The sequence below is a fragment of the Stenella coeruleoalba genome (genome assembly GCF_951394435.1).
Source record: "Stenella coeruleoalba genome assembly, chromosome: 19".
Lineage (NCBI taxonomy): Eukaryota > Metazoa > Chordata > Mammalia > Artiodactyla > Delphinidae > Stenella > Stenella coeruleoalba.
In genome coordinates, this window is record NC_137165.1 from 11,992,834 (window position 1) to 12,019,026 (window position 26,193).

A 26,193-nucleotide genomic window follows, 5' to 3' on the forward strand; every position below is an offset into this window, starting at 1 on the left:
ACCAGCCTTCTCTCTCTTGGTCTACATACATCACACATCTCAGCCTTCTCTCTCTTGGTCTACATACATCACACATGGTCTTCTCTCTGGGCTGTCAGCACCATGGCCCAAACTGTGACCATTTCCTGTGCTGGTACTAGAAGCACCATTCTCTGCCTGGCAGTCTCAGCATCACTTAGAGGTGTCCCCTCCTTCGGAGGAGAATAGAGATCAACTTGTGGTTCAACCTCTGCTGCAAACCGGGTGTGTGATTTCTGGCCACACCACGCGGCTTGCAGGATCTTAGTTCCCCGACCAGGGATTGAACCCATGCCCCTTTCAGTGGAAGCATGGAGTCCTAACCACTGTACCGCCAGGGAAGTCCTGAGACCTCACTTCTTTATCTGTACTAGGTCAGCTTTAGGTAAGGGCCCCTCCAACTCCAGGGTTCTAGAATTTTTTAAAGAATAGGGTCATGGTTACAAATCCCTCCCAAATAACACATAGTTGAAAAGGAGGTGGTCTTGCAGATAGACCTTTAGGCAGCTTCAAATCCTGAATTATTTCTAGGACAAACAAAAACAGCTCAGTCCTGTGCACAGGACTGTAAAGTTCTCCAGGATCTCAACACTGTGTGCTTTTGAAGTAGTTTGCTGTGGCTGCCCTTGCTGCCCTGTCTGGACAGCGTAATTATGTGGCTCAAATCCTTCCCCAGTTAGAGATGAAGCAGAAGTCCCTGATGAGCCTGGGGAATGAGGCAGAAGAACAACGCGGGCCAGAAGCTGCTGAGGTGAACCCCGAGAGCCTGGGTGAGTGCCATCTCCAGCTGTCATCACTGGGCCTTCTGTTTCCATTTTGTAGAAAACCAATGACCCACCTTCTAGATAAGTTTAGTTGAAGCTGTGTTGGCCTAGGGAAGGTAACACAGGCACTAAATGTATTTTCCAAGGATGTTCACAAATAGAGAAGTGCCAGTTGTTAATTGTTTATTAACATGATACAGACGGAGCATCTTTCTAATTACTTTCCTTAGGAGGCACGAAGTGCTTTTTGAGCTACATCTTGTTATGTTTTTAAAGTGTATTCACACTAAATATTTAATGAAATTAAAGAATTACTGTTAACTTTTAAAATTTCATGGTTATGTTATTATTTAAAAGTTTTTTTTAGTGAAATATACTGGAGATTTTACAGATGAAATAATGTGATGCCTGGGATCTGCATGGAAGTAATCCAGGGAGTGGGGAGTGGGAGTGGGTGAAAAAAAGACTGGCCTTGGATTGATGGCTGTTAAATCTGCGCAAGGGGAAGGGTCCTTATACTATTCTCTCTCTATGTATATTTGAAAATGTCCACAATAAAACTTTAAGTGTGCTGATGGTAGTGCTAGGGAGATTTTGATGTATATAATGAGAGAAAATTTGATTCTGTCCTGTCAGTAGATGTGTATATCACTGTGTTAATGGAGGTATTTCTTGTCCTAAACTGTAGAGTTTAAGTAGGTTATTTTCAATGCAAAAGTAGGTAACGAGTTTAATTTCGACTTTTTTTCATTATCTTTCTTGCATTTTGCATTTAGCGAAAGAGTGTATTCAGAAGAGTCTTCTACTACTGAAATTTTTGCCCATGGGTGTAAGTTCAAAAGAAGGCTGTGACAAGTTGGTGGCTGTAGATGACACAGATCATCTGCGGCCACTGGACAAGCGCCAGAGGACAAGCTCTGTGGTGGAAGAACATTTCCAAGCCTCCACATCTCCCACCAAAGCAGCGCCCCCTGCTGTGGAAGATAGGAGTCCTGGCTTGGATGTCCAGCCCACGCTGCCGCCCAGCAGTGGTGCTCCTGCCACGGAAGTGTCCTCTGCCACAGCCGAAGAGCCCTCATCACCTTCCACTCCCACCCGGCGGCCTCCCTTCACCCGGGGGCGGCTCCGGCTGCTCTCCTTCCGCTCAGTAGAGGAGGCCAGACCGTTGCCCACAGTGAAAGAGAAGTACCCTGTGCTGAAGGATGCCATGGACTTCATTAAAGATCAGTCACTCTCCCACGAGAGGTGAGCGCCTTCTCTTTTCAAGCAGCAGGTACCCAGTCTTGTCAAAGACTTGAAGTTCATGTTAAAAACAAGCAGATAGGGCTTCCCTGGTGGCGCAGTGGTTGAGAGTCCGCCTGCCGATGCAGGGGACATGGGTTCGTGCCCCGGTCCGGGAAGATCCCACATGCCGCGGAGCGGCTGGGCCCATGAGCCATGGCTGCTGAGCCTGCGCATCTGGAGCCTGTGCTCTGCAACGGGAGAGGCCACAACAGTGAGAGGTCCACGTACCGCAAAAAAAAAAAACCAACAAAAAAAATGAGCAAATAATACTTGGAGGACAGATCAAGATTTGTCTTAGAATGTTCAAGAAAAGTTTTGATTTTGTTTTTCTTTTAAAGAAGTATTTTTTTCACTTGAGATTTGTACATTATGCTATATATACATTATATCAATAATGTACCATTTGGATAAGAAAAGAAACATTTCTCTTCCTAGCTGCCAAAATAAATTTGTCTTATTTTAACGCTGGGAGAAATTTAGGATTTGATATTTTTGGCAAAATTACTTGTCAGTGGGCCTATACCTCTGGAAGTATTGCGTATTTTAATTTCCTTTCCTAAGTTTGTCCCTGGTTTACCACAGAGACAGAGTTCCTTTTTAATCAATTAATTGTTCAACATGAGTTGTTGGGCTTCTGGACAGTGAACTGATTTGTAGTGCTGCTGAGTAATGACCAAACGTAGCAAACAGGTCTTGCTATCCTTCCTGAATGATACCTCACAATAGTGTTTCCTTTTTATTAATACGGCATCAGAACTTGGGTAGGGGTCTGTTTTCTTTCTGCCCCAGCTCGAGAGTTTTCTGGGTGTTCCTGACTTGAGTTCTGTCTCCAGTGTTGTAAAGGTTCTTTCCTTGAGGAAGGCCCAAGCCCGGAGCATCCTTGAGGTCCTGAGGATCATTCAGTGTTGTACAGAGTCCCTTGGGCAGCCTCACTGCTTCCACCCACCTTTCATACTTTTCCTGTTGGAGCTTCTGACCTGCCAGAAAGAGTTTACCAAGTAAGTCCAAAGTGCAAGGAAGACAAGCCGTGGGGTCGTTTTAAAGAAATCCTGATTGTCTTCTCTAAGTAAGAGCTCTATCATTTCCATGTAGGATACAAATTCATGTTTTTGAACAATTCATTCTCTCATTCTAAGGAAAAATGGGTTCTATCCTTTCAGTAAGTAAATACCAGAACATGTTTATTCCTCTTGATGAGTTTATCAGCTTTATTTTACCAATGAGTGTTGTATTGCCTGTGCACCCGTACTCATCATTTGGCTCCTGGAAGCTGGGGGCCACATTTAATGCTCATTTACTATAACAACATAAATCTAGGTACCTCACAAGGTTGTTTCAGCAGCCACTTGGTAAACACCTCCCGAGTGTTGTCTCTACCAGCCACTGTTCTAGGTGTTGTATATAGCAGTGGGCAAGGCAGACAAGATCCTTGTTCTAGTGGAGCTTGTATTCTGTTTAGGAGAGACAGACAAAACAAAACAAACACAAACAAACGAAAAATATGATCTATAACCTGGCTATGTGGTGATTTCATACAGAGTGACCTAATTTGTGTAGTTGGGTTAGGCAGGCTGAGGAGGACATGGAACCAAGGCATGACTTGACCAGCTGAGATCCGGGGGAAGAGCACTAAAGGCAGAAGGACCACCACACAGACCCTAGGGTGGGGAATTAGCCCAAGGAGCAGAAAGAAAGCCAGTGTGCCTGAGCAAGAGAAATAGGAGGAGGTGAGGTCAGAAAATTAGGGCCCATATTACGTAAAGCTTTGTAGGATATGGTTTAAGGTGTTTGGATTTTACCCAGAGTTGCAGATGGGAAGTCCCTGGAGAAATTTAAGCCCAAGGGGAACACACTGTGATATATCTTTATGAAAGATACTTCTGGCTACTACATGAAAAAGAGTGGAAGGAAGAAAAGCAGTGGAGAGACTGCTGCAGTAGCCCAGGCAAGAGGTGGAGGTGGTTTGGACCAGGAGATAGTACTGGAGAAGGAGAGAAAAGGGTGAGATTCAAGATACACCGTGGAGGTGGAGTTGTAAGGACTTGTTGATGGATTAGACATAGAGGGTGAATGAAAGAGTCATGGGGAAAGAAACCTCTAGGATTTTGGCTTGAGCAGCTGGGTGGATGGTGATACATTTTACTGAGGGGAAGAGTATGGAAGGAACAGATTGGGGTGATAATCAAAAGTTTTGTTTTGGCCATGTTAAGTTTGAACTGCTTCTTTCATACCCAAGTAGATATGAGAAAATACAGATAAGAGTCTAAACATCTCAGAAGAAACCAGGAGTAGGGATAGAATTTGGATGTTGTCAGTATATAGATGGTATGTAAAGCCGTGAGACCAGATGAGACCTTCTAGAAAGAGTGCAGAGAGATGGACAAGAGGGGGCTCTGGACTGAGCATTAGGGGCACTTCTTTATTTAGATGAAGCCAAGCAGAGGAAGAGGAGTCATGAGGAGACCAGGGAGTGACCACCAAGAGCAAAAACCAGGGGATGGTGGTGCCGTCGAAGCCGACAGAGGAATGTATCTCCAAAGATAGGAATGGGGCTTCCCTGGTGGTGCAGTGGCTAAGAGTCCACCTGCCAATGCAGGGGACACGGGTTCAATCCCTGGTCCGGGCAGATCCCACATGCTGTGGAGCAACTAAGCCTGTGCACCACAACTACTGCACCCGCGCGCCACAACGATTGAGCCTGCACACCACAACTACTGAAGGCCATGCACCTAGAGCCCGTGCTCTGCAACAGGGAAGCCACTGCAATGAGAAGCCCGCGCACTGCAACGAAGAGTAGCCCTCTTGCCGCAACTAGAGAAAGCCGGTGCACAGCAACGAAGACCCAACACAGTCAAAAGGAAAAAAATAGATAGGAATGGTCCATTGTGTCATATGCTGATGTGAGAGGTTGAGAGAGATAAGAACACACTAGATTTGACAGCAGTCTTACTGGAGCCATGAGGCCACAAGCTCTTTTGGACTGGGTTGAGAAGAGAATGGGGGTGATGAAATGGAGAGGGAGACTAGACAATTATTTCAGGAAATTTGGCCTTAAAGGGGAGCAGGGGATTAGGATAGTAATTGCAGGGGATGTAGCATCAGCTGAGGGTTTTGAAGAGATAGCAGAGTATACTGTACACTGACGGGAGTGGGTCAGTAGTGAGGAAAACTCGATGCAGGAAGGAGGGCTTAATTGCAGTAGCAGTGGTTAATTATAGTGGTCGGCCTTTGAGAGCCAGGGAGACTATCTCCCTGGCAGCAGGAGGAAACACACTGGGGTAGAGATGCAAGTTGCTTGGTAGGTTTGGTGGTGCGAAGATGGGGGAGTTCCTGTGGGATCATTTCTGTTTTCAAAATATAAAATTTGAGGGTAGGTATCAGCTCTAAATGATGGCTTAGGAGGAGGCAGTGGAAGTTTAAGAAGAAGCAGGAGGTTTGAAACAGTAGTGAAAATTGAGACAGCCGGTCTGATTGCCTGACAGTTTGGAGAGATTATTTGAGAATTATGGTTGTGAACGTAAAGTACTACTAGTCAGCTTGGTTGTGTGGTGTTTCCTCCAGCAACAATTAGCTATTTTGATGTTGGCATATAATTTCTCAGGCAAGTATGTGGAGGGAGAAGGCAGCAAATGACTTGGTGATTGCTAAGGTATGATTATGGTGACGGGCCATGGAATTGAAGCTGAGTACAGGGCAAAGAGAAAGCCTGGCGGCAGTGGTGGATAGTCAACGTGAGGGAGCATCATGGCTTGGGGCTCCCTGGGATTGGTGGGAGTCGCAGTGTAGGTGAGCAGGGTGAGAGGTCAGTCAGAGCAGGATGCTCTGAAGTCAGGATTTCAGAGGTAACGCCGTTACTGTGGTGACAAGGTCAAGGAAATGACCATCAGACGGGGATGGCAAAGGGGCTGGAGGAGAAGATCGCTGGAGGTGAAGAGGGCAGAGGATCCAGAGACGGCAGAACTGGGGCATCATTCCCATGGGTGTTGGAGTCTCCAAGGTGACAAGGATCAAGGTCGGAAAGACACTGAGCTTGGCACGGAAGTCGTCACTGAAGGGAGGCAGAGGGGTGGGCGTGACTGTGTGGAGAGGATTAACTTTGGTAATTTGTGAGGAATACTTAACATGGTACCAGGCGCTCAGGTAGTGGTGGGAAGGGTGGTTTTTATAATAACAAAGAAAGGTTAATAATTGTCATCTCTATACTCCTGGTGGGCAACCTTCTTGATCCAAGCAGATGAGTCACTTGCTGTTTTGTCTGTTACTTTCTGAAGTTATGTTTTTATTAAGTTTCTGTGCCACTTCGTTAGCAATTAAGTGATTAATGTTCTGGCAATTAAGTGACTGGTAATTTCTTCTGTTTCTAGTTATTTTGGACACCTGGAGGGCTGTGGTGCAGATCTACACAAAGAAATTCGAGACACTTACTATCAGTTTGTTCTGTTTTTGGTCAAAGCAGTTAAAGGGTTTAGTAACGTAAACGACAGGTACGGGATAATTTTATGATTTCTAGAGAAAAAATTATTTCTGTTTTTTCTGATTTTTTAAAGAAATACATGTCCACTGTTAAAAATACAGAAAAGCACAAAGAGTAAAATAAAAATAACCCCTAATCTTACCGTCTAGAGCTAATTGCTAATGTTAACTTATCAATATATTTTCTCCCAGCCTTTTTTCTATATGGTGTGTACAGTTTTTTAAAGTGGATGGGTTTTGGTTCATCTGAAAATTTGTAACCTGTTATTTTCAGTTTTAAAAACTTGAATAGACACTTTGCTGTACACCTGAAACTAACACAACATTGTAAATCAGTTATATCCCAATAAAAATTACAAACAAACAAAACTTGACTAGAAAGCCATTCCCCGGTCTCCTCCATAGTAAGTGGTTTAGACATAAACCTTAAATCAAATGGTTCTTCTCTACATCTGAGCTGTATAACCTAGGCTAATTGGGCCTGGCCCTGACCTTGCTGTTTATCAGAGGTGAGTTTTACTACTCAGTCCTTTACCGTAAAGTGTCCCCTGTGGTAGTCCTAGCAGGGTGGAGACCTTTCTCTTTATGCTTTCAGAACTCTTTTGCTTAATCTGTTGCTTGAAGAAGGTTTATATGGAGTCTGAGAAATTGGAAAAGAGATTATAAGGAACCCAAACCAGCAGTCTGGCGCTCCTTTCTGCTTTCCCCTGACAAGCGCACCAGGGCTCTGATCACATGGTTTCTGTTGTCTCTGTGGATGATGGGCAGCTTTAGTAACTTACACCTTCGTGGCCTCTTCAGGTCCTTGCTGCCTGCCTTGTCCTGTGTCCAGACGGCCCTGCTTCATCTTTTGGATATGGGCTGGGAACCCAGTGATCTCACCTTCTTTGTTGACATTCAGTTACCAGATCTCCTCATGAAAATGTCACAAGAAAATATAAGTGTCCATGACAGTGTGATCAGGTAAGGACACAGTCCTGCACTCTGCAGTTCCTACAGTAGCTAATCAAGTACAGGGATCGTAGCACATTCAGAGCTCGGGCCTGGAGCTAGACTTTCTGGGGAGTATCCTGGCTTTGCCACATACTAGCTGGATGACCTCGGGCAACTTTTTAAACTCCTTTGTGCCTCAGTTTCCTCATCTTTAGAGCTGGAGGTAATAACAGTACCTACCTCAGGATTGCTGCGAAGAATGAATGAGTTCCGTTTCTCAGTGTTTAGCAGGTATCTGGTGCATGGTGTTGTATATAAAGTGGTGGTGGTGGTATTGTGAACTCAGCATGAGTTTTCTCCTCATTTTTGGAGATCCTCATATAGCTTGTTGAATTGGAGAATCTTTTTCTGTTGTTGTTGGTGTGTGTGTGATTTTTAGCCACTATAACCTCTTGCACATTACAAGGACTTAAGGTATGAGGGGAAAAAATAGTATGCAAAGTTTTCTTTTTTTTTTCTTTGCACTTCTCATTCCACTTACCCATTAATCACTCATGTCTGTAGAAAAGAAAGAAGAGAAAGGGGGAAGAAGAGCAAGAGGAGATAATTAGGAGGAAATCAGTGAATGAATCAACATCAATTTTCACTCTCTCAGAAGAGATATCCTGGGAAAAGATATAGAATTTAAGCGGTCTCCTTCTTTACAAACCGCAGCCATTGCCCTGCTGTCAGAGGGAACTCTTGGTGGAGGGCTGGGGCACAGCAAGGAGGAGGAATGGGTGGGGCACCAGCTTTCTGGCTCTTCAGCCATCAGTCTGCTTCTTGTTTCAAGCTTCGCCTACTCCTCCGTGACCCAGTCCTTGGGAGTAGGGACCGCACCTTCCTCACCGCTCCCCATAGCACCCGGAGCAGGCTCAGTTTGAGTAGGCCTGAAGTCAGTTTGTTGGAACAAGTGAATGAACAAATGTGTATTTGTTGGTTGGTAGATGTTTTGCATTTGCTGTCGAGCAAATAGTTGTGTATTTAAAATTCCGGTTGCTGAAACAAACTGTAAACTGAAATTATGGAAATCTGTAACTTTGCACCTAAAAGGAGTCCCTGAGATTATCTATTAGAAATGAGGAAACTGAGGACCAGGGCTGAGTGCTGTGTCCAGGTCTTACAGCAGCCAGCGGGAGAGCTGAGGCCCCAGGGTCTCCTGACTCCCTTCTCATGCTGCTACCGCTAGGGTGTGCTGAGCATGTCCAAATGGGACTTTTTTTTTTTGCTTTATTTGGCTCCAGTGCCTGGCACATAGTAGGTTCACCACAAATGGTTGTTGAGTGGGATTATGCCATGTAGGTACAACCTTTCAAGCTCTAATTCCTCACCCATTGTAGTCTACTCTGGAAGGGGCTTCTCCCTTTTTATTGGTATATATCTATCAAACATCTGGCAAATCCTGGGGCTTTGAAAACCGAGTTGACCTCTTCCCTTCAGAAGTTTAAAAGTGCCTCGTGTATTAGACCCATAGGACACAGAGTCTGCTAACAAGCGCTTTCCTTGATTATTGGGAGAGGCATGCTTTTCTCTCTTTATGTCCTTCTTTCAGCCAATGGAGTGAAGAAGATGAGCTTGCTGATGCCAAGCAGAATTCAGAATGGATGGATGAGTGTCAGGATGGCATGTTTGAGGCCTGGTATGAAAAAATAGCCCAGGAAGATCCAGAGAAGCAGAGGAAAGTAAGACCTCTCAACTAGAGTAACCTGAAGTGACTTGCTAGGAGTTTGGAGAGGAGAGTCTGTGCGGGGGAGTGCCAGCAGGCTGTCCCCTGAGAGGGCTCCAGGTGGCAGTCAGTACCTTAGTGAGTGGCCATCACCCAGCCTAGTCTTTAACCTGAGGGGCCCTGAATCCTGACTTGACCACAGTCAGGTGGTGGTTCCCTCCCGTAGAACTAGATTCACAGGAAATAGGCTCGTGGGGCTGAAGTAAAATATTAGGTGCCAGTTTATTAATTTATAGTGAGAAATAGAATTGCTGGAGGCCCTGGATTCTGGTGTCTGTGGTACATTCTTTTCCTGTAGGCAAGCAACTTGGGAAGTCATGTTTCAATCAGAAGGTTGCCTGGTGAGCGTGGAAGCAGCCATGTGTGCCCAGAATCAGAGTTACATGATTCATATGTGTAGAGGCATCAGGCTCCCATAGCCTGCCATGTCCATCTCCACAGTAGGGGTTTATCTGTCACCACCACATTATGCCAGGCATCTGCTGCTTCAGATGCATTCATTTTCTTAGTTTGTGTGCCTACTATGTGCCAGTTACTTTGCTCATTTGGCATCTCTGTGGTGCTTGGATGGAGCACACCAACTTGGCCTTTGCGATTTTTCTCTTGTATGTTAATACCTTACTGGGAGCCATTCTAAGGTGGCTTGGCATATTTGCTGTGCTATACTACTGTATGGTGACTTAGTGGTTTATTTCCCTTATTTCTAGGCCGTAGAGATAAAGCATACTGTAGCCTCCAGGGACTTCACACTAAAACAGTTTGTTTTGCTCATGAAATGGTGCCCTTACTCTTTCCCCAGAAAGTTTTTCTTCTTAAGTGCCAGCAAACAGTGCTTCTTGTGCAGTGTTTCCTGTGTCTGTGAACACTACCCTTGTCCAGCCAAGTACCCAAGCCAGAAATCTGGATGTTGTTCTTGACCCTTCCCTTTCGCGGGCCCCTGTAACCAGTCAGCCCCCAAGGTTCCTCACCTCTGCCTTCTACTACCTCTCAGCTCTCCCACCTTCCACCATCTCACTTTTGGCCCAGTCCAGCCCTTATCACCTGTTGGGGGGGTGCTTTAACAGCTGCTGTCAGGGTCAGTCTCCCTGTGTCCAGTCTCGCCCTCTCTGATCCGTTCTCACTCAGTAACCAGAGGAGCTTTCAGAATGCTCAGTTACTCTTCTGTTTAAAATGTCTCTGACTCCTTAGACTAGCATCCCAGGCACTTGTGGTTTAACCTTTCTAACTTTATCTGGTTACCCCCCCTCCACACTGTATTCTACATACGGAATTATTGCCAAGTTCATGAGCCCTTGCCTTGGCCCTTTTGTGCCTCCTGTAGAACTTGCTGTTGCTTTTATCGGGCGTGCCCACCACCCTTACCCCCACCCAGCTAATGCCTGTTTGCCCCTCAGGTCTCACCTGAGGAATTAGCACCTTTGAAAAACCTCCACGTGCCCTGTAAGCCTCCTGAAATTGTCTATCCAAGCCCCTGTCATACTGTATGCTGTCATCTGTTTGCTTCAGGGAATTCCCAAGTAGACACTAAGCTCCCACATCCCCTAATCCTAGCACCTAGTACAGTGCCTGGAATATTTTAAGTACATACTGAAGGATGGATTGATTACTGAATAGTGGCCACATTAAAAGTCTGTTGGTTAATTGTGTTTTATTTCATCTTATAGATGCACATGTTTATTGCTCGCTACTGTGACCTGTTAAACGTGGACATCTCTTGTGATGGGTGTGACGAAATTGCCCCCTGGCATCGCTACCGGTGTCTGCAGTGCAGCGACATGGATCTCTGCAAGACTTGCTTCCTAGGTAAATTTCACGGCCTCAGTGTGCCATACCCAAAAGGAATAAGCATTTCTATTTTCTGTGATCTTGTCATTTTTTAAACCCCACTGTACAGTAACAATACTGCCCCAGCAGTGTTCTCTGACTTGTTGGCGAATATGACCCTTATCTCCCCAACTGAATGATAAACTCCAGAGCTCTGTTATGTGATGTGCTGTCATCTTCTGTCTTGCTGGGTATAGGCACTTGATAAACACTCAGCACCAATGAATGTACATTCAGTTGAGTTTTCAGGAAATGATTTTGCCTTCTGAATCATGCAGTGTTTATAAGAAGTAAAATACACACAAGCAAACTTCAGAAAGTCTTGAATCCTCTTGACTTGTAGGCGCTGAGATAAAGCAGGTTGTCAGTAGTAAGCAGTTGAATGCTTTTTGTGTGCATCACCCAGTCGAATAAGATACAGCCCCTGCTCTGGAACAATCTATAGTCTTAGCAGGAGACTGGACCTGCTCACAAAATGTATATTTCAGGACAAGAGTGTACATGCTGAGTTACAGATGAGCAGTATAGATTGTTCTGGAAAAGTTCAGAAGTAGGGAAGGCTACCATTGCAGGAAGGCTTGTGGAGGAGATGGGATATGAATTCGTCTTTGAAGAAAGTTAGAACTGGGTGATGAAGGAAGCAGTGGAGAGTGCATCGTCATCCAAAGCTGAGCAGGTCCAGGGACAGAGGAGTGAGCATATGTAGTGTGTTTAGACAGACTCTCCAGTGTCTGCCGCTGAGTGATAGATTGAGACAGGTTGGGTCCAGGTTGTAGGACCCAGAGATACCAGGCTCAGGAATTTGAATGAGTCTACAGACAGTGGGGAAGGTTTTTCAAGAAAGGTGTTAACGTGACCAGAGCTGTGCTAGAGAAAGGGGGTTCTGTCCATGTAAGAGTTTCCTTTAGGAAATCAATCACAATAGTGACAAGGGAATTAGTGCCTGGACTGGGTTTCTGGCAGTGGGAACTGAAGTGGGTCAGAGGTAAGGAGCATTGAGCAGGGTGTATGACAGGGCTCAGAGACCCATTGGACTCAGAGTAAGAAGGAGACCAGAGCTGTCAGTCTCTTTCGTGACTAACATTCTTTCTCACTCAGTGGGTCTGTGGTTATGGAGTCTGTTTTCATCTATGATTCGGGAATGAGAAAGTAAGAGCAAATACCTGATAACTTCTCAGTGCCTGTTAAGAAGAATACACCAATATTTGTTAGAGTAGAGGTCATGGGAGACAGCCCACAGACTGGTGTGTGGACTTGTGCTGCCACATGGAGGTCATGATGGGGTTGGTGCCCTGTTTGATCAGACTCCACATTGCGCTGGAAAAGCAGGGTCCATGCACGGTACCATTGCTAAGATGTTCCATGCCAAGAACATCGTGCATACGCTAAGAGCCGCCTGGGGAGCCCTTGGTCTCCAGAAGATTCCTGTGGCCCGTGACGCCCCGATCAATCTGTTGGGAACAACCCTGCTTCTGGGGTTGGTTTGGGTTTGGAAACTAGCCCTTCGAAGAGCCCTTTGCCCAATTCACCTCACGCTGCTGTTTTTCCCCCAGGTGGGGTGAAGCCTGAGGGCCACGGAGATGACCACGAAATGGTCAACATGGAGTTTACGTGTGACCACTGCCAGGGTTTGATCATAGGCCGGAGGATGAATTGCAATGTGTGCGATGACTTTGACCTTTGCTATGGATGCTATGCGGCCAAGAAATATTCCTATGGGTATGTCTCAGATGACCTCTAGCCTGGTAAACTTTCCTTCATGTATTCCTTTGCCTTCTTTTTAATAATTAAAAAAAAACTTGCATTATAAAAAATGTCAAACATACCCACAAGTAGGGAGAGTAGCACAGTGAATCTTCACGTAACCATGACCCAGACTCAACAGTTAGGAAGATTTGGCTATGTGTGCTTAGCTTATTCTTCTTTTTAATTTTCCTTTGTTAAAGTATTTTAAAGCAAATTCCAGACCTTAAATCATTTCCTTCCTGCATACTTCATATCTGTCTCTAAAGACTATGGTCGTTTTCTCATGTTACCAAAATGCTATAACCACACCCTGCGAAACTTCACGATAAGGAATTCTTACTTCACCTGGTTTCCATAGACAGTCTTCTGGGGATTGTGAAATCCCAAAATGGAATGTGCAGTGTTTGTTCATTTTTCTGAAGAGAGCGCCCATACCCATCTTTAAAACTTTTTTAATATAAATTTATTAATTTTATTTATTTATTTTTGGCTGCGTTGGGTCTTCGCTGCTATGCGCGGGCTTTCTCTAGTTGTGGCGAGCAGGGGCTACTCTTTCGTTGCGGTGCGCGGGTTTCTCATTGCAGTGACTTACGCGCGCGGGCTCAGTAGTTGTGGCTTGCGGGCTCTAGAGCGCAGGCTCAGCCGTTGTGGTGCACGGGCTTAGTTGCTCCATGGCATGTGGGATCTTCCCAGACTAGGGCTTGAACCTGTGTCCCCTGCATTGGCAGGCAGATTCTTAACCATTGCACCACCAGGGAAGCCCTGTCTTTAAATTTTCAATAACCACAGTCTTAGAGCTACCTGATGCCCAGTTGTGACCATGCATGTGGTCCCCTGAGGCCCAATTCTCCCTTTTTGGGGGCTCACAAAGGCCTGTAGGCCTTAAAGATGTCTTGCCTTTGCAGCCACTTGCCTACCCACAGTATCACTGCCCATCCGATGGTGACCATCCGGATCAGCGACCGGCAGAGGCTCATCCAGCCCTACATCCACAACTACTCCTGGCTGCTCTTCGCCGCCCTGGCTCTCTATAGCACCCACCTGGCCAGCGCCGAGGACGTGGATGGCGAAAAGCTGGATCCCCAGGCCCGCAGCAGTGCTGCCACCCTGCGGAGCCAGTGCATGCAGCTCGTCGGGGACTGTCTGATGAAGGCTCACCAGGGAAAAGGTAATTGTTCCTCATGCATGGAAACCAGACCACCCCTCAGCTGCTTGTGAAGCAGCAGCCCCAGTGGAAGTGAAATGCAGTGCTCAGTTCAGAAGCAGTAAAACCCAGTTTTCCACAAGAGGTGCTCACCCTGGAGTGGAACCTAATTTTAAATCCCCAGATGCAGGACTTCCCTGGTGGTCCAGTGGGTGAGAATGCGTGTTCCCAATGCAGGGGGCCCGGCTTCGATCCCTGGTCAGGGAACTAGATCCCACGTGCTGCAACTAAGACCCAGTGCAGCCAAAATAAATAAATAAATAAATAAATATTTTTAAAAAAAAAATCCCCAGATTCATTTGAGAGAAATGTCAGCATTAAAGTAGCATTTAGTTTCTCTAAAATATTTCATGAAGATGTAAAAAAAATTAATAATTAAAACTCTTGATGTCCGGGGATGAAGTATTTAGTATTTGAATCCACCAGACTTAACTTTGCCAAAGGAATGCAGCCTTTTTTTAACCTGGAGTGCAAATCTACTTCCACACAACTGTGTTCTAGATGAGAGCTATTTACAACTAAAATAGTTTGATTAGGGACTTCCCTGGTGGTCCAGCGGTTAAGACTCCGCACTCCCAAAGCAGGAGGCCTAGGTTCGATCCCTGGTCAGGGAACTAGGTCCCACATGCCACAGCTAAGAGCCCACATGCCACAACTAAGAGCCCGCATGCCACAACTAAAGATCCCGCATGCTGTAACTAAAGATCCTGCACACTGCAACGAAGATCCTGCATGCCGCAACTAAGGCCCGGCACAGCCAAATAAGTAAATAAATAAATATTTAAAAAAAAAAGTTGGACTAATAAAATATCTAGATGACTTTGAATCTACTGAGGGGTGCCAAGGAGAAAAATAATGTGAATGTTCAACTTCTGAGTAATTTAAATTCCTTTCAGAATAATGGACTAACTCCCCATTCTAATAAACATTAGGGAAATCAGACTTGGATGAAGTAGCAGGTGGGTAATACCAGTACTTCAGAGCTATTTTGTTATCTATTTGCCAGTGGAAATTTAGAAGTGTGGCTGTTTGGGGCTACTACAAAATTTTAATGTTTATGATTTTCTAAACAGACAATCCTATTGTATCTTTTGTCCTCTGTTGTTAATAAAGTACAAGTATCCCCCACTATCGAAACTTCCGGTGTCTGAAATCAGGAGCTGAGTAGATTTGGACAGCCATGGCGAGGGGGGTGGGAGGGTGGAAGGTTGGATGGAGTACTCTTTGGTTCATTTCGTGGAGAACTGAGCCATGTATTTCCATATAGTAGCAAAGTGATTTATGGCATTTGCAGAGAATAATCCTTATTATAAAACTTTTAACCATTCTCTTATTTGCTTCCCATGTAGGTCTTAAAGCTCTAGCTCTTCTTGGTATATTGCCAGACGGTGACTCTACTTCAGAAAAGCAGGCCCCACCAGTCGCTGTGCCCACCCAAACATCAGAGGAGCAGCCAGAGAAAAAAGCCATCCAGGCTGCTGTGGAGCCAGCCGATGCAGGCCCATTTGTGCACCGCAGTGTAAGTAACAATCCTTCCCTGGGCAGAATCACAGGTGAGCTCAGAGCTTTCACACGAGGGACTGGAACACAGAGGTTAACGGTATAGGCTCGTGACCCAGATTACCTGGGTGCAGATCCTCTGTCAGACCTTGGGCACGTCACCCGAATCTCTTCGCTTTGGTTTTCTCGTCAGTAAAAATGGAAGGATAATAATGATAATACCCATTCCTTAGGATTGTTGTGAGGATTTACATGCATTACATACATTGAATTAATGTCTATAAAGTGCTTAAAACAGTGTTCAGGAACTTCCCTGATGGTCCAGTGGTTAAAACTCCATGCTCCCAGTGCAGGGGGCCTGGGTTCGATCCCTGGTTGGGGAGCTAGATCCCACATGCCGCAACTAAGATCCTGCATGCCACAACTAAGATCCCACATGCCACAGCTGAAGAGCTCGCATGCCACAGTGAAAAGCCTGCATGATGGAACGAAGATTTCCTCACGGAGCAACGAAGATCCTGCATGCTGCAACTGAGACCCGACACAACCAAATAAATAAATAGATAAATAAGTAAACATTTTTCTAAGAAAAGCAGTGTTCATAGTAAGTTCCCTGTCAGTGTTAATTACTCCTGTTTCCTGCCTCCTGTGGTTTTTATAAGAATGGAACAAGATTATGCACCTAAAGAGATTGGTTCCTGACCTATGGTGAACACTGTATATGTGAAACTGTTTTTATATTCAGCCAACAAATAGGTGATACTAATTGCTTACTACTTATCAAGTAGTTTACATATGTAGTTTAGAGTAGTTTGCATATGCTTGTGTAAGTTGAAGAAAAGTCTTCCTGGATCCAGGTGGAACCTGTGACAGTGACATTAAGATTGTTCTGTGGAAGAGCAAGCAGAGCTTCCATGATACTGCCTCCAAAGCTTGAGTTGGTGCTGTAAATGCCCCTGGCTTTGCCTCAAGAGCTGCTGCTGTTTCTGTCCTCTGTCTCTGTTGTGGAGGATCCCCATTTGGTGGTTATAGCTCACTGGGATCCTGTTGTCATTTAGAGGAAGGCAAAAGCAAAGGTAGCTGGCAAAAACTTGAAAATTCTATTAGCTTCATTCCGCCAGAGAGCCAGCACAGGACAAGTGACATAATAACCTTCAAGCCTGTTTTGACCACAAAACCCCTTCTCCAGGCAGCATCGTACCCACCCACAGATTATGGTGGGGCAGAAAGAACGTTATCAGCAGAGACAGGATAAATCAGCAGTCTTGTCTTCACCTTTGAGCCTGGGAATAATTGTATCTTCTTGTGAGCTCCCAGCATCTTATGCTACCCATCAGCACAGCGCTCCCCATGTATCTACTTATTCATTTATTTATATGAAAATGGACTCGGTGAATTTTTTTTATTCAATGGATTAAAATCTTTTATTACTTATTTTGATGCTCATGTTGTCCCGTGTTTGGCCAATGGAAACTTCCAGCTGGCTTTTGTGTCCTTTTGATATGTCTCCATTATTATTTGAGCACTTTCTTAATTTTTGATACAAAAAGATGTTTCAGGCTTATCTTAGGCTTTCCCTGCCTAGGGACTGGAATCACCCTTTTTCTAAGGATCTCCCAGGGCATTATTTTTATTCCTGAGGTATCCCTACCTTTTGGGTCCTCTTCCCATCAGCAGCTGGGTATACCCAGGGTATCCTGCCTCTGCCTCTGGCTCTTAGTCTTCTCTCTAGCAAATTGCAGTTTCCAACACTGTGCCCACAACAGAACCCAAACGTCCCCACTACAATAGCCCTAAGAACCATATCCTATTTGGGCCCTGAGTACAAATCACTTGTTTTTGAACTTCTGCGTGTTTCTAGCCAATCCTAGGCTGTATTAAGGGTATTGTCCCTCCTTCCCTCTAATGTCTAGAGATACTTTTTGTTTTAAACAACTGAGAAAGCAGTCTCAGCCAGAGACATCATCTGTCTACAACGGCCTCTGGCCAGTAATGAGACCCTCTTGAGTGCCATGTGGTGCAACTGCAGTGGCTCTTTGGAGTCCTGTGATAACAGGAAAGAAGATCAAGACTAACATTATTAGCCAGAACTTTGGAATTATATTGTTTCCACAAAGGGCCACATAGTACAGAGAGTATAGTGTTGGAGATCTTTTCAGAGGGTACATTTTTAACAAGGCAGGTAGCTCTCCCAGTCTCGGTCCCCTTTTTGGACAATCTTTTTTTTTTCTATTAAATAACTGTATTTAAACTTACATAGAGATTGAGAAATCCAAGATCAAGAAACAAGTCAGGAACAGAGCTGGGAAAAAAGGTCAGGTCTATGGATCTCAGCTTCATAGGAGAGAGAGAAGGTAGGGGACACGGTGGAAAGTAAAGGCACATTTGTCTTGATGTGGGTGAAGCTGATAATGTGTCGATTCATGATGTAGATGTGTTATCTTCCAAATGCAGAAAGCAGTTAGCTGACTTAACACAGGGAAAAACCGACAGTGACATGAGGACGGGGGAGGAGTCGCTAATTCGTGTCACGGGGGCAGGTATCTGTGTCACTGACTTTAATGATATTTTTGACTTGAACAGCCATTTTCTTTGTCTTTTCTTTGAAAACCTCATAGTCTTCAGGGCTCAGATCACGGCTTTTGGCAAGTGCCATCGTCAGGGAAGTCATGAATCCGTCCTCACTTGTGTTGACTAGAAAAATAATACCTACCTTCCTGTGATCAGGAAGTGTGTATAAATAGTCCTTCCCTGAGTAGAGCATGCTGAACCAGATAGCCACGGGGTTTTTTTTGCAAGGAGGCTGAAGCTTTGACACGTACAATTAACCCTTCGATAAAAGGTGACTCCAATGTCACCATTGGATGACTCGTTAATAAGCAGAAGTTCATCCTTAGTGGTCCATTTTCACTTACCATGTTTTCATTGTTGGCAGCCAAGTAAATGGTACTCCAGTTTCCAGTCCACTCTTCAAGCACCCACATTTTCTCTTCCATTACCATTTCTTCTTCTGTATCTTGGGCAATACAGAGAATGCCTTAATTAAAAAAGTGTATTGTTGTAAAAATGTCGCTGATGGACTTGCTCGATGCAGGGTTAACACAAACCTCAGAAAGCTCCAGTCATCCTGTGGTCAAACAGAACTGGTGCTGTGATCAGTTTCAAGCTTAGATTCAAGTTCCATTCTGTCTTGGTTCTGTCGTGTGCTTCGGGCAAATCTCCTGGACAATCTTATAGCCACTTTCTTCTTGGGGTGTTGAGGGTAGGATTGATGTTGAGGTTACAGTATCTGGAGAAGGGAGGATAAGTCAGCTGCCGCTGGGAGATGTCAGGATCTTCTCATGAGTGTTTAGTGTTGGACAACGCTCCATCTTTGGCTCCAAAGTGTCCTGCAGTCGCAGACTCCTTGGAGCTAGGGTGCCTCCACCATGCACAGAAGCCTTCCTGCCTGGCCTGGTTTCCACATATAAGCCTGTGTGACAGCAAGGAAAAGTACCCTGAGGGCCCAGGGAGTGCAGGTGATTCTTGGGGTGACTCTGAGTGACTCCTAAGGAAATTCAGGTCAAGGACTGTCACCCTGCCAGTGTGGGCAGCTCACTGCCAGACTCCTGAGCCCAGAAAACCCTCCCAGCTCCAATGAGGGCCCCCTTTATAAGTCTCTCTGCCAAAATGGAATTCTCAAAGGTGTAAAGTCAGCTTACTGTGCTAGAAGGAAATCCTCACCTTTGTTTTTTTTCTTTTTCCCCAAGAGAAGAACTGTCTATACCTGGCTTCTGGAAGATAAATAGAATGTGTTAGGGGTTTGTACCAGAGCCATTGCTTATGTGACTGCAGGCTCTGACAGAGCGGCATTTGGAAGGTGTTGGGGGGATGTGATGCAGTGATTACTGTCTTAATTAGAGTACAGATTTATCATCAGAAACGAGGGGCATTCTCTAATTCAAAAGTACTTTTGTTTGTGAAGACTGATTGGCTAGTGATTTTAAAAGTTGTATTAGATTAACAAGTAAACTTTTTTAAGAAAGAAACCTTAATTCTTTTACACTCACCGTTTTGCTTTTAGGGGAAGAGGGATGCCCCTAAGGAAGCCAGACCTTTAGACTGCAAGCAGAGGAGCAAGGCAGGGGGAGCTGCATCGTTACTGAAGGGTCCTTCCTGCCAGACGCAGATTTCAGACTCACCTGCAGATGCCTGTGCACCTACAGAACTTCCAGGTAAAGACTCTTTGACAGTTACCTTGATTTCTTTCATCTTAAAGTGCACGCATACCCGTCCCTGACTTACTCCTTGCACACAATTTAAAATTAGCTAGCATCCAAGGGTGCATGGTTTCTCAGTTCTACATCAGATGGTACTGATAACACTTTGAAAGTCACCTTTTCCTACCTTGTTTATTCCCTAATTTACTGAGTGCCTTCTATGTGCCAAGCACTGTGCTAGGCCCTGGGGTTGAAACAGGGACCAAGTCAGACAGATAGACACATAGCTCCTGCCCTCACAGTGCTGACAGTCTGGGAGGGTTTAAGACAAAGGTGTGTGTAACTGATTTGAGCTGGGATGTGCTTCTGTCCAGGAGAGAGGCCCAAGTGGGTGTTAGCGGTGATGGGTGTGTAGCTGGAACAGGTTGTGTCAGTGTAAAGCCCTTGTAAATAAGGCCTGCACGGGACCTTCAATGTGCTGAGATCTGCTGCGGGGAAGGGCATTCAGGGCAGAAAGAACTACACAAGCAAAGAAAGGCCCCAGAGTGGGAACCCCCAGAGAATCCAGGCAGTCCCTTGGGGGGCAGGTGTGTAGGGAGGGAGTGGAGCACTGGAAGGTGGAAGTGGAGAGGGGCTGTGCACTCTGCTGTGGAGGCCCTCGGACATCTGCTGGGGATGGCAGCGCAAGGTCAGGGCTGTTTCAGGGCAACTGAGGAGCCACGAGTGGGGCCGCTGTGGGCAGAAGGAGCGCGGCAGCAACGTCAGCCCAGTCCAGGACGGCTCGGGGAGGCGGGATCCTCCCCACACGGCCGCTCTGTGACAGGCAGGGGTGAGCGCCGGCATCCTGCCCCGTCCGTGGGGCCAGCTCTCAGATGGGGCTGACGCTTATCTCTGCAGGGCCTATAATTCTAAGGTCCAGAAAACAGTTTGACTCCATGTCAATCCAGGTCATCAAAATCCACTCTGGTCTGATTCCATCTGAGGAGCAGCATCCTGGTTCACATACAGTTTATTCATCCATCAAGTATTTATTGAATAGCTGCTGTGCTCCAGAAACATTTCTAGGTGTTTGTGATACATCATTGAAAAAAACAAAAATCTAGAAGGGAAGCCAGACGGTAAACAATCAATATCAAATAATATGGTGTGTTAAAAGGTAATTAAATGCCATGAGCGCAAAAGAGCAGGAGAATGGAGAGCGCAGAGGGGTTGGGAGAGATCGGAGGGCAGGCTCAACCTTAAACCAGGGCGATCAGGACAGACGACCTTGAGTAAGACGTGTTCAGCAATAGGTTTTTAAAGTCCCAGCTTGATTCTGTAGTGGCACAGGAACAGTGCAGTGGTTTACTTGCCTCTTCATACACATATAGAACCTGGCAAAATCTCAAAGCTTGGTGTTTTACAACTCAGATGCTGAAAATGCAGAAGCATCATCTCAGAAGCCCATCGAGGAAAAGGCAGTTACTCCAAGCCCTGAGCAGGTGTTTGCTGAGTGTTCCCAGAAGAGGATTTTGGGATTATTAGCAGCCATGTTACCTCCCTTAAACTCGGTAAGAGACTAATTGGTATTTAAAAAAAGGGGGGGTGGGGTGGGTAGTGTTATGCATAGAAAAAATTTTTGGAAAGCCATATACTGAAATTAACTGTTAATTGCAGTCATCTGTGTATCCCTGGGGTAGGATTATAAATTACAAGTAGGATTGTAAGATGATACCTGAGAATGTTTATCTCACAGCCTATTGTCCCTAAGCCATTTGTGAAAGACACTGCATAATTCCTTTGGCACCAGGCCAGTTATAAATAATATATGAAGGAGATGGAGTGTTTAGCTGGTGTGGTTACATAGATTTTTGTATTGAACAGATTCTTCTCCTCTCTCGACAGGATCCCACAGTCCCCCTGATAGACCTGGAGCACGTGCTCCCACTCATGTTCCAGGTCGTCATCTCAAATGCAGGCCACCTGAATGAAACGTATCACCTCACCCTGGGTCTTCTCGGCCAGTTAATCATCCGCCTTTCACCAGTGGAGGTAGATGCCGCAGTGACCAAGGTCCTCTCGGCCAAACACAACCTGTTTGCAGCAGGGGACAGTTCCATTGTGCCAGATGGCTGGAAGACCACCCACCTGCTCTTTAGCCTGGGAGCTGTGTGTCTGGACAGGTAGCCGCCCTCACTGTGCCCCACCTTGGTGTTCATTTCCTTAGGTCAGTGATCTGGCTGTTGATTAATTTCAGCGTGCTTCCCTGCTCTTGTCTAGGGATCTTTTGTGAGAGTGGAATTTGTTTTATTAGCAACACTGTCAACCGACATTAAAACTGCGCTTAAAACCCACATTAAGACAGCTGTGCAGTCTGGGCACTCTCTGGTGATATATATTCTGGTTTGTTCTTTCCTGAGAGTAATAAGTGTAGGCTTTGGGGTTGAAGAAAATAGATCTATTTTCATTATATAAAAGTAACATAATCAAAATACCAAATTTGGAAAACCAAAATGAGGGGGAAAAATCACCTTGCCTTGTACCACATCAATGTATCTGGTGCTGTTTCATTCTCCCCACTGCCACCACACTGCTTGCAGGATCTCAGCTCCCCGACCAGGGATTGAACCCGGGCCATGGCAGTGAAAGCCCAGGATCCTAACCACTAGGCCTTTTTTTTTTCTGTACGTGAATGTGAGTGTGCACAAGTGCACATGGTGCATGACCTTTTATAGAGATTTTTAAAAGCATAGCTGTAGACTTGAGTATATAAGTAACAAATCTTGATATCCCCCCACACACACTTATCATTATATGAAAAGCATCATTCTGGTAGTTTTTTTTGTTTGTTTGTTTTGTTTTTGCCTACATTTATTCCAGGAAATCAAGGAGGGTTTACAGTTTTAAAATCACTACGTTAACAACCACCAAAATGGGAGTGAGTGAGTACAATGTGATCATATCAACCAGTGAAGACAAATCATTTGATAAAGCACAACAATGTATTCATGATTTAAAAAAAAAAAGAATAGAGGAGTAGGCTCCTGATCAGTTAAAGAGTTGTCTAACATTCTGGTAGTTTTTAAATTAATATAATGAATGGCTCATTGGCACGCTTCTGGGTCTGCCGTTGAGTGTGGCGACCTGATGAGTTGAATTTGGAGCCTCTGCGCTGCTGTCTAATGGAGCTCTTGCCTTCTAGCCGCGTGGGCTTGGACTGGGCCTGCTCCATGGCGGAGATCCTGCGGTCACTCAACAGCGCCCCCCTGTGGCGTGACGTCATTGCCACCTTCACAGACCACTGCATCAAGCAGCTGCCCTTTCAGCTGAAGCACACCAACATCTTCACGCTGCTGGTGCTGGTCGGCTTCCCCCAGGTACGCCACTGAAGGCCTGGCGTCCTCTTCATCACGTGCACAGCGTATATCTTTGGAAGTTTTTTTTTCTTTAGTTGTATAATTTGCCTTTACAGTATTGGTATATTTTCAAGATTATGGGATGGTTTGTTCAACTTGCATTTTTAACAGTTTTAGCCATTTGATTCATTTTCTTGGCTTTGAATAACAGGTAACTGTAATATATTAAATTACAGAGAACTTCAAAATACAGTTGTTCACTTTGGCATTCACCTTGATCTCATTTCTACTCTTCATGTCTCTCAACTGGTTGGGACGAAGAGGACTGTGAAAACATGGCTTTATCCAGCAAGCACTTAAACCAATTCTGTGCCAGGCCTGTGCCAGGCCCTGGACTTAGAGATGGGAAGAACCCTGTCCTTGAGTGCTTGTTGAAGTCAGCGGCACAAGCAAAAGGCACTGTGCTCTATATGCTGCTGAGTTGCCTTTTCTGTCTGTGTCATGTTTAGGTCCTCTGTGCGGGGACCCGCTGTGTTTATATGGATAATGCCAACGAACCACATAATGTGATCATCTTGAAGCACTTCACTGAGAAGAACAGGGCTGTGATCGTCAACGTCAAAACCCGGAAGAGGAAGACAGGTCCCAAGCATAATTATTTTTTCTAAGAATGAGAGACAGTTGTCCAATCTCTGTATACCCTAAAATCAGTTAAGATATCTTGGTTCTTCCCCTGCATGTGAATTTTTAAAACACAAGTTATAGCTCCCCGAACTTCTTTTTGCTTGTCTCTGAAGTGATGTGGTTGAATTGGAATCACTTTGAAGGCCCTTTCCACACTGTTATTTTGTGTACATGGCTCTGTGTTTTTGAGTTGGCTAGATGTTTAGGTTCTGAACATTAACTCTTTTCATTTGCCAGCGTCATTTGTTTTCTAATGGGTAATTTAAATATATGATGGAGTCAGGCGGCTACAGGACTGTAAAATAACTTCACATAATTGTATTGGCATTCATGTCACTTTCCATTTTGTTTCATCAATAGAACAGTGAAGGTACATCATTATGTGCCCAGGTCTGCTCTTGAAATAATCTGCTTTATCATTCAGCTTCAGCACTAGGCACTGTCTGTGCTATTTTTGTGTACTGTGCAATGTAAAAGTCAAGGCTTATTTATTTATTTGTTTGTTTGTTTGTTTGCATGTGACTGTCCCATTGTTCTACGACCATTTGTTGAACAGACTATTCTTTCTTCATTGAATTATCTTGGCAACTTTGTGAAAATTAATTGACCCATGTATGTTTGTGTCTATTTGTGGATTCTGTGACGTTCCATTAATCTATATATCTGTCCTTACGCAAATACCACATTGTCCTGACTGTTGTAGATTTCTCCTGAGTTTTGAAATCAGGTTCTCCAACTTTGTTATTCTTCAGAATTGTTGGCTAGTCTAGTTCCTTTGTCTTTCTGTATAATTTTAGAATCAGCTTGTCAGTTTCTATTAAAGAACCTGTTGGACTTTTTTTTTTAATTAATATTTATTTGTTTATTTTTATTTTGGCTGCACCGAGTCTTAGTTGTGGCATTCGGGTTCTTTCATTGTGGCATTCGGGATCATTAGTTGTGACAAGTGGAGTCCTTTCAGCTGGGACATGTGAACTCTGAGTTGCGGCATGCATGTGGGATCTAGTTCCCTGACCAGGGATCAAACCCGAGCCCCCTGCATTGGGAGCACGAAGGCTTAGCCACCGGACCACCAGGGAAGTCCCCCTGCTGGACTTTTGATTGGCATTGTATTGAATCTATAGATCCATTTGGGGAGAATTGACATCTTACCAATACTGAGTCTTTTGACTTGGGAGCATGGTATATCTCTCCATTCACTTATGGGATAAATTTGGGTCTTATAAAATGTAGATCTTTAATTTCTCTGAATTTCACATGGGGTATCAGATGCCTCTTCTCATTCCTGGTTTTGGTAATTTGTATCTTTTCTTTTTTGTTTCATAGGCTAGCCAGAGATTTATCAATTTATTGGATCTTTGCCAAGGACCAGCTTTTGGTTTCATTGATTTTTCTCTGTTTTCTCTTTTATTGATTTCTATCTTTCCATTATTAATTTCCTTATTTCTTCTTGCTTTGAGTTTAATTTGCTCTTTTTGCTTTTTCTGGTTTCTTAAAGTGGAAGTCTAAGTCACTGATTTGAGACCTTTCTTTTTTGGTCGATAGAAGCATTTTAATGCTGTGAATTTCCTGTTAGGTGTGGCTTTATCCACATCCGTAATTTTTGATATGTTGTGTTATCATTTTCATTCAGGTCAGAGTATTTTCTATTCATCTTGTGATTTTTTTTCTTTCTTCTGTGATTATTTAAAATTTTGTTGTTTAATTTCCAAATATTTGGGGGTATTCCAGATACCTTTCTGTTATTGATTGCAAGTTGTGGTCAGAGAACATACTATGAATGATTTCAGTCCTATTAGATTACTGCAATTTGTTTTATGGTCAAAAATTTAGTCTGTTTCAAATAAGATTCCATGTGCACTTGAAAAAAAATGCATATACTGTGTTGTTGGTAGAGTGTCCTATAGATGTCATTGAGATCAAGTCATTTGACAGTGCTGTTCAAGTCTTCGATACTCTTACTGATTTTTTGTCTATTTGTTCTAACAATTGCTGAGAAAGGAATGTTGAGGTATCCAGCTATAATTGCGTGTATGGTCTGTTTCTCATTTCATTATGAAACGTTCCTTTATATCCCTAATAATATTCCGTGTTCTGAAATCTACTTTAATATTTAGGTAGCCTCTCTAGCTTTTTGGTTGTTGTTGTTACTAACATTTGCATGATGCATCTTTTTCTATTCTTTTGCTTTAACCTCCCTGTGTCTTTACATTTCAGGTGTAGATAGCACATAGTGGAGTCTTGGTTTTGAATCCAGTCTGACAATACCTGCCCTTTTTGTTGTTGTTTTTTTTATGGAAGTATAGTTGATTTACAATGTCATGCTAGTTTCAGGTTTACAGCACAGTGATTCAATATATATATTCTTTTTTCAGATTCTTTTCCTTTATAGGTTATTACAAAATATTGGGTATAGTTTCCTGTGGTATACAGTAGGTCCTTGTTGGTTATCTGTTTTATATGT

The 26,193-nt window shown here is 44.4% G+C and overlaps 1 protein-coding gene across 11 annotated transcripts in view; it reads left to right on the plus strand.

The window, feature by feature from the left end:
- Window positions 1-26,193, plus strand: part of ZZEF1 (zinc finger ZZ-type and EF-hand domain containing 1) — a 142,473-nt gene that overhangs the window by 66,326 nt on the left and 49,954 nt on the right. For 10 of the 11 annotated variants that reach the window (XR_013824983.1, XM_079903943.1, XM_079903942.1 and 7 more), the window contains 15 exons: window positions 695-788; window positions 1,559-2,027; window positions 2,900-3,064; window positions 6,431-6,550; window positions 7,341-7,502; window positions 9,064-9,193; window positions 10,902-11,040; window positions 12,615-12,780; window positions 13,713-13,975; window positions 15,361-15,530; window positions 19,575-19,725; window positions 21,121-21,260; window positions 21,595-21,872; window positions 22,892-23,066; window positions 23,555-23,687. Coding sequence is in view for 10 of the 11 variants with exons in the window: in XM_079903943.1 (XP_079760069.1) it covers window positions 695-788; window positions 1,559-2,027; window positions 2,900-3,064; window positions 6,431-6,550; window positions 7,341-7,502; window positions 9,064-9,193; window positions 10,902-11,040; window positions 12,615-12,780; window positions 13,713-13,975; window positions 15,361-15,530; window positions 19,575-19,725; window positions 21,121-21,260; window positions 21,595-21,872; window positions 22,892-23,066; window positions 23,555-23,687 (2,755 nt within the window). In the remaining variant the exon portion in view is untranslated. The remainder of the gene's footprint in view (window positions 1-694; window positions 789-1,558; window positions 2,028-2,899; window positions 3,065-6,430; window positions 6,551-7,340; window positions 7,503-9,063; window positions 9,194-10,901; window positions 11,041-12,614; window positions 12,781-13,712; window positions 13,976-15,360; window positions 15,531-19,574; window positions 19,726-21,120; window positions 21,261-21,594; window positions 21,873-22,891; window positions 23,067-23,554; window positions 23,688-26,193) is intronic. The other variant, XM_079903947.1, reaches the window with a different exon arrangement.